This window comes from Prorops nasuta, unplaced genomic scaffold, assembly GCF_024137725.1.
Source record: "Prorops nasuta isolate Cenicafe-Biocafe unplaced genomic scaffold, Cenicafe_Pnas_1.2 PNAS00009, whole genome shotgun sequence".
NCBI classification, from domain to species: Eukaryota; Metazoa; Arthropoda; class Insecta; order Hymenoptera; family Bethylidae; genus Prorops; species Prorops nasuta.
Window position 1 is genome coordinate 3706982 of NW_027116806.1, and position 9066 is coordinate 3716047.

Below are 9066 nucleotides of genomic sequence, written 5' to 3' on the forward strand. Positions count from 1 at the left end.
TTAAATAATTTGTGCACTTTTCGTTCCACCACAATTTGCACTCACCACATTGAATCCAGTCAACAACAATCGGCTCTTTGTATGCTTGTTTGCATCCAGGGCAGATCCATACATTTTTTTAAATCTTTGTTCTTTTTGCTTACGCTTAGTATGATTCGGTTTGCGTAGTTTTGATTTAATCTCTTCTTCAGCTGGTTTATTAATAGGAGAATTGCTAATTTTATCATATTTTCTTTTTCTTCTATTGGTTTTTAAATTTTGAGAACTGTTTTTAATTTCTTCTTCAAGTTGTTTTTTGAAAGGGGAACTGCTAATTATATCGGATTTTCGTTTTCTCCTAGTAGTCATTGTCTCCTGAGAACTCTGTGCAGTAGGCAATGGTGCCACTTGAAAAACTGATTTTAATGGTGCTGAATTTTCTGTGGTGGAGGTAGAAGAATGATTAATTATATTTGTCTGAATGCTTTCATTTTTTAAATTATGAGAAAGGGGTCTATTGGTGACTACACTAGAAAGAAAATCTTCCGTGAAAATATATGGGTTATATGGATAAATTCCTGTCACTTTAAATCCCTCAATTGCATTTCTAGGAGTAGCAGATTTTAAATAAGCAGGCATTAAAATGGATGCAATTTGATAGCAAGTAATTGCACGCCTAGGATGATTTCTCATCCATATTTTACATTCTGAAGCGTAAAACTTCTTTAAGCTATTAAAAAAACAACGGTCCAAAGGTTGAGTCTTATGACTGCTATGAGTTGGTAAAGTCAAAACATGAATATTGTTCTCACGGAAAAAATTTATTGCTTTTAACGAGATATGCGAACCATGATTGTCTAATATAAGAAGTATTGGATGGTTATGAGTAGACCGAGCATAATTTTTAAAATGAGAGAGCCTATCCACAAAAAGTTCACTGTTCATGTAACTTGAATCAGATACCATTCCTAATGAACATATTGGTGCTCCATCTAACAGTTCGGGTTTCATCCGTTTCCTTGGAAATATAAATGCAGGTGGGATAAAATTACCACTTGCACTCATTGCACAAACAAGAGTGACATTGATTCCTCTCTCAGCACTCGAAATTTTATTAACACACCGTTTCCCTTTTGTAGACAATACTTTTGGTGGTTTATTGGGTACGGTGGAAATGCCGGTTTCGTCCATATTATAAATAGAATCTGCAGAAAAATTATACTTTTTCAATAATTGTGACAAATTCTCAAAAAATCTATCACATTGTGGTTTATTAAACCCAATTGCACGAGCTATACTAGTTGATGTTGGCTGTCGTAAGCTAATCGTTGGATGCCTTTTTAGAAATCCGCGAAGCCATTCTGTACCAGCTATCCGCTTTTCTTTATTAAAGCGTGTTTCTAATTCATTTGCTTCAGCGAACTGATATGCTAATTCTCTTAATCCTTTGCAAGTTAATCCATAGTACATATTATCTATTTTTTTAATATAGCTGCATAGTTCTTCTTCCATTTCAGGTGTAAATGTTAAAGTATATCTGCCCAAGCTTTTAACTGGTACATCTTTTTTTAATCTTTTACGTAATGTAGCTTCATTCATATTAAATGAACGAGCAACTCCTCTAATTGACTCTCCATTATTAATTCTTTTGCGAGCTTCTTCTAATACCTGCATGGAGCACAGTTGCCGATTGGTTGTCCTCTGCCGCCGAGACATTGTGCGTACTCTTATACACAAGGTTTGTGCGAACTCTTACACGAATGCTCAACTTTAAGAAAAAATAATATTTATTAAGATCTAATGGAAATATAAATAAATATAAACATGGTTTCTTATCTAAAACTTGCTGATCTCAACTGTTGTAAAGTTCGTTTTTTTTTTAAACCGTATTTAAAAGGAGTATTAATTAACAAACAATGAAAGATTTTAAGAAAATGCAATGAAAAATGTGAACTTACACATAATTTGCTAGATAGGGCATTGCGTACTCTTATCAGATGCGTACTCTTATACCAGAATATCCTATTGTTAGGTAGCGACTTACGTATATAAACATTAAGAGCCTCACACAAGTAACTTTTTTATTACTATTTTGTTTATGACATTTTAACTTTTGCCACGATAAAAATATGAATGTCTAACATTTAGTTTTCATTACTTTTTATAATTGGAACATTTTATTTTACTATATTATTTACGGTAGACGATTTATTTACAGGCGGCCCTTTTTTACAGGCGAAGCTTGTTTTTCGTGAGATCTGATAATACAATAAGATTTTCACAATCACCGACAAAATAAATCGTATATATTTGCTTTTTTAATATATTAATTATTTTTTGACTATCTTATTAAATAGAGTAGTTCATACGGCGCGTCACTGAAAAGATGACTTTAAAAAATCTACAAATAACGCCGTATTGTTGTCTAGAAATTTTAGCTTAATAGACGCTTATAAAGATCACCTTAAAAATATGTATAAAAGAGATTTAATTTCGCACCTCGATCAAGAAAGTAAGACGTTACAAGGTAATATTTATAATCATTATAGATTCACAAATGTGTTTGGAGGCACATAACCGTGAAAAGAACGAGCTTCACTTGTTTATTGAAAGAGAATTTTCAATAAAATTGAAAGCAAAGTAATTACTCCGCTGTATCCAAGCCCTGATTCCTCGTTTTAAAAATGAATTATCTCGCTAACGATGCCTTTGCGGGCAAAATGCTACAGGCCTTTTCAGCTCGGTTTATCTTCAAAAGTACGTGGTTAAAATTACATGCATCATTGCTGATATGCCCTGTACACTTATTACAATATTATCGACTAACATTTAATAATTAATTTTACTGCACGAAATGTTTTTTCCGCATTGAGGCTCGAGCCTGTAACCCTTGTCAATTTCACGTCCAGCTGTACGACATTTTGTACACTCGGCTAACCGGCAAGCTATTCTATATAGGTTTGTTTATTTATCTTAAAATCTACGACGTATTCGTCTATTATTATGATATATGTAAAGGTAATAACCCATCGAAATTTTAAAGGGACATTATAATTTCTTTGTCGACAATTTCAATCATTTTTAGGGACTCGATAAACCAATAAGAAAACATTTATTGGATTCGTAATTTTTGCGATATGTATTTTAAATATTTCAATAGAAGAAAAATGAATCAAATCATTTTAGAAATGTTATTGGGGGTTTCTTGCAAACTCGTCGAAAATGTTTTGAAAATCGGCATCGGTTGGCGCACACGATTGCGGCCTAATAGAACGTCCAAACTTAATAAGAAAAATATTTTTAAATAAAGCATAAGTGTGTCTACAGCGCGCAAACCTCGATTATTTTGTTTGAGCATAAATTCACGAAATGGTGGACATCAAAATTCGATGATCTCAAAAATTGCATTTTCTTTTTCTCGTAAGAAAATCGTTGAAAGCAGGGGAAAAGTGTACCAATTATTATTTATGTGGGTTTACGCTAGAGCTATTATTGTGTAGAAGAAAATTAAAATTTGAGACAAATCGGTGAAACAGTTTTTGAGTTATCATGTACGCCGATTGCAAAAATGCAGTTATGAGATAAACGCGTTTAAATTTTTGATAGTCGCCTTGTCCTACTTTATACGTGACGATACAAACGTCTATAACTTCGAAAGTATTTCGAATTTTCTTCTGAAATTTTGAGCAAATATTCTTAAAATATGAAACTTTCCAGTAAGATTCTTTTTAAAAAATCGATTTTTTCGATTCAAGAAAGTGTAATGTCCCTTTAAGGTTAGTTGAGTTTACACTGAAAAAAAAATTAGTTTCTTCAAATAAATTGATTTTATAGAAAACAAATTTATTTGAATGAAACTATAAAATATTTGGCGAAGATTAAATCGATATTATATTGAAGCAAATAAGTAAATTATTAGCAATCATTTTTTTGAAACGATAAAATCATCTTTGGTACAACTAAATAGTTTTTGGAGTAAAATCAATATTTTTTACCTACTAATAATTTTTTACTTATTAACAATGTATATTTAATTCATTCAACTGAAATATTTAGTTATTTCCAGCAAATAATTATTTATTATTACTAATTACGTTATTTACTGGATTATATGTATTTCTTTAGTTGAATGAAAAGAGATAATTACCGTAACAAATTTGATTTACTTAACATAATTAAATAAAAAATAATCTACAATACAAAATATATTGACGCAAATGCATAATTCGACGTTACAAGACGTATATTATAGTCATATTTAGAATAGTAGATATATATTCTTCTAAATTATTTCAAGTAATCAGTAAGTATTACTTCCCAATAATTATTTATTTACAAGTGATAAATATAATCACAATTATATTAAAAGTAATGTTGAAACTAATTATTTTATGTTAAGAGTAAATAAACATCACAGGATTGCTGTCTGTTACTTGTTGTTGTTTCGATGCTCTGCAATACGAAAACATAGCCGACCCCCCCTCTCCCCCTCTTATGAACGTTTTTGTTAATTTGGCTTGCCTGCCCGTGCTTTCCTTATGCGTGCGTCTCTCGTGCTCCGCCATTTTTATAACCATACCGATACTGTGATCCAGTGCTGCGAAGACCGGCTCATTGTTTCTTCTGAATTCTTCAGTAGAATTAAAATATGTGTGATGATTATACTATAAACCTACTACATGACTGGGGAATGCAGGAATATATTGATGTGTATAAGAGTAAGTACTATTTTAACGTTTTTTACAAATAATATAGTATTTTAACCACCTATCAATGCATGCTGTTTTAATCGCAAGGTTCACACGTGCAAGTAAAAGTTTTTCGAAATAACTTCAGCCATCACCTACAGAGTTCTGCTGATAACATTTGCTCTACTACTAAAATTAAAATAAGTAGGTTAATTTAGAATTATTTAATTATAGAATCCCATAGATAATTTTAATTTAGTCCTTTTCAATTTATGTATCATATTACTTATAACACATTGTATATATTGTAATGCTAATAACCCTTAATGAGTTCTAATGCAATAAAATAGAAACAAAAAAAAACTTCAGCCATCAGCATTTTATATTGGAGCTGGCAAAATACTTCTTTTATTTATAAATAGTTTTTATTTCATTTATAAAATATATTTTCTTATAAAGCATATTACTGATCGAACTTCTGTATAGGTACGTCAATATTTCGTATATGTGTGCGCACACATGACACTATAATAATTAGAATTTGTAACATCATGCTTACGTGTATATTGTACAAGTGTTCACAGATATACGAAAATTGATGTAACGGCACAATATCTGCATTACTAGTACAGGTGTAGTCAAGAACATTCGTTTATTTAAATATATTCATTACAGATAATCAAATCGATAACGAATCAGTAGCTTTATTAACAGAAAGTATATAATTGGGTTAATCCCATCTATTGGTCATCGAGCAAAATTTTTGGCTAAGTTGAAAAAGCATTTAAAAATATCTCCTGAACATACAGATAGCGAGACAATGTGCTATCCAGATACTTCTAATGTAAGATAAAGACTATTAGTTTCAACACATTTATCCAGCAAAATCTTTTCAAATAGTCGCCGTTCTATTATACAGAGTTTTAATTGCTTATTTAGTATAATCACAATATCTCTATATAGGATGTCTAATTTTTAAAATTTGAAGCAAATATCTCGGCAACTTATAAAAATACATAAACATTTGGTAGACTAATGTTGTACGGTTTGTAAGGAAGTAGTCGAATTGAACATATTGAACTTGATATGAAGGTCACTTTAGTTCTTTTAAATAGGAACCTATATTTATCATTGCATATTATTGCAGCTTATTAGAACGCCTTTCGAAAATGGTATATTAATTTATCATTTTGTCAGGTTATTAGCTAGATATTTATATTGGAAATTGCATATACTCCTTCCACAGAGACCACACATACGCGTAATTTCAAATATAAATCTCTACCTAACGACTTTACAAAATGATAAATTAATGTAGTATTTGCGAAATGAGCCATTGAATAAGATGCAAGAATTCAGTAATAAATAAAGGCTGGAATTTTCAAAACTCAAAATTTGTTTAATGGTCAATACCAGTCCTCATTAAGATATTAGAAGTATGCATAATATATATTTCGGTATCCTATATACTCTTGAAGATGTACTTAATGCTTTTACTATGAAACATCCTATATAAGTGATAAGTTTCTATTGTTGATTTATTTAGTTTGTTTTGTCATTTGGAAAAATATAAAATAAAATAATATTTTTTAGCAATCCAAATCCATTGATGAGTCTGATTCGGAAAAAGAAAATAATAATTTAATAAGGCAAGACTGTTTTGTTCTTAGAAAACAATTTAATATACGATTATTGCCATCGATGAAGAAATTATCTTCCAATGTGCGAAGTCGTGTTAACCTTGAAAAATATAATAAAAAAAACTTTTAAAGGAAAGAGATAGGGATGTGATAACTGATGTTATTATAACATCGATTTTAAATATTACTTCTCGACGGTACTTTTTATATTTTACTAAATTATTTATTATTCAATTTTCCACACAGTTGTTTATAATTTGTTTTTTCATTATAGACTAGGAAACTATTATTTTCAGTACATTGCAGGAGAAATTGTAAAGATCTTTCCTAATGAAAATTCCAGTTGTTATTATGTCTCGACGGTTCAAAAAGCAATCTCAAGAAATAATATATCCATACCTTCTCATGGGAAACTCGTAAATAAATATAGAAATTCTTTAAGCGTCTTAAGACAAATAGATACTGATACTGCAGAAGGAGAAGATACAATTAATAATAATGGTATCACTTGATTGTACAGTTGCTTAATTTTGTCGAATCCTTTATATAATGCTATATTCCATTGAATTTTTTATGTATATTTGTAGCACCAGAAAAAGACTTAGAACGCCAAAAGTGGTTACAATCTAATATAGCACCATGGGATCTTGTTATTCAACATTGGAGGACTACTTTTGCTCTATGATATAATGAATTGCAAAAAAATAAGGACGCTCTAAGATTCATAGTTTCATTGAAAATTGGATTTCTTTGAAGGATCCAAGAGGATATGAATGAATAAAAATTGATTTTTTAAGTTTGAATTTGTCAAATACAGAAATAAATATAGAAAATTGGAATTCATTCTTTGAAAAAATAGCAAACATAGCTGTAATTCACAAAAAGGACAATACAACAAAGCAACTACAGACCTTATTAGAAACAGAAAATATCAATGATAGTATCCAATATTTGACAAAATAAGTCAAAAATTTCTCTTACAATTAATATTAAAATGAAATACTTGTTAATAGATTCGAAATTGGCGATACAGCTGCATTTTCTTCCCCACTTGATACTGCCTAAAAATATGATTAAACCAAGCAAAAAGAATGTATGAAGACCATCTATTGGAAGTGCTAAGGATAGTATATTAATTCTTGTTAAAGGGATCCATTGCGCGTCGAGAAAGTACATCCAAATTATCTTCTACAATTTTTAAAATTTGAATATATTCATAGGGACCAAATTGGCTCGCATTGATCTGCTTAATTAACGTAAAAGCTTATTTTTTGGATTAAAAGAAAAAAATTTTTTAAATCGGATATTAATGATAATATTTTATTTCCTATCAATAATTTCGAAAAAGGGAGCCTTTACGACGCTGCGCCAAACTTCAACAAGTAATTTAAGACCAACAAGAAGCAAATATTCCCATAAATGTGGAAGATTTTTTGGAAATACTATTGTAACACAACAAGGAAAAATGTGCAAATTTGCCATTGTTGCGCTACAATAGTATTTCCAAAAAATCTTCTACATTTATGGGAATAATTGCTTCTTGTTGGTCTTAAATTGCTTGTTGAAGTTTGGCGCAGCGTCGTAAAGGCTCCCTTTTTCGAAATTATTGATGGGAAATAAAATATTTTTATTAATATCCGATTTAAAAAAATGTTTTCTTTTAATCCAAAAAATAAGCTTTTACGTTAATTAAGCAGATCAATACGAGCCTATTTGGTCCCTATGAATATATTCAAATTTTTAAAATTGTAGAAGATAATTTGGATGTATTTTCTCGACGCGCAATGGATCCCCTTAAGGTTTGTGTGTTTCTAGCATATATTATTATAATTTAAATAAGCTACTATTTAAACTGTAACATTTGTGCTTTCCTTTATTAGACGTCTGCTGATATCAGTACTGCCAAGGAACATCGAATCAATGAATTGAAGAAATATAATTTGCCATTACAACCATTTTTGATCATTGTTAGTCAAGATTATTTAAATATATCTTCAACATTCGTATGCATCGATGATATTTTATACAACGCAACATCCCTCTTAGAATGCTTTGATGTATGCTTCAAATCATTCTTTACCTAGCACGCAGCTTATCCTCCAGAGAGTGAATATATACATATTGATGATAATTCAGAAAGGACTATACAATATCAAAACTAAATGGGATAAAACTATATCTTATATAGCCAATATAATCACTCAGTTTAAAGATAGCAATACAAAGGGTAATTGTGTTAGTACTGACAGTGATGAATTATAAACAATTCGTAAACTTTCAAACGGTGTTATATTTAACGTTAAAAAGTCTTTTCCTATTTTGCGTGTATTATTAGAAGTCATATATGCTGCTTATATAGAAAACTATATAATTTTAACAGTTGGAATATAGTTATAGTTAGATAGTAATGCGCTATTGAATCCTTATAGCTCCATTAGTGATATTGGTAAATGATTATATAGTACCTTCGTTTAGTTTCTTATAGGTTCAATAGTTTCTCCTAAAACTAAGTATGTTGTTTTACTTGCGTGTATTATCAAAACATGTTTTATATAATGAGTTCTATTAGTTCAGTAATAGATAAAAATTAAGTTAATATATTTCAACACTATATCTACTTAAATTTTTAAAGCATTATTCCATAAAAATGTATGCTTGCCCATTTTACAATGTAAAGCTAAGGACACCAAAAATTTTGGTAAGACATGCTAAACTGAAACATAACTCTTCTTTACTTACGCAATGTGACAGTCGATATC

General features: G+C 29.9%; 1 protein-coding gene across 1 annotated transcript; it reads right to left on the reverse strand.

Moving 5' to 3' along the window:
* On the reverse strand, window positions 1-1695 carry LOC136776179 (uncharacterized). The gene has a single exon (XM_066731559.1). It carries the CDS (start codon window positions 1693-1695, stop codon window positions 1-3), a length of 1695 nt encoding a protein of 564 aa, XP_066587656.1.
* Between the last annotated feature and the right edge of the window lie 7371 nt (window positions 1696-9066).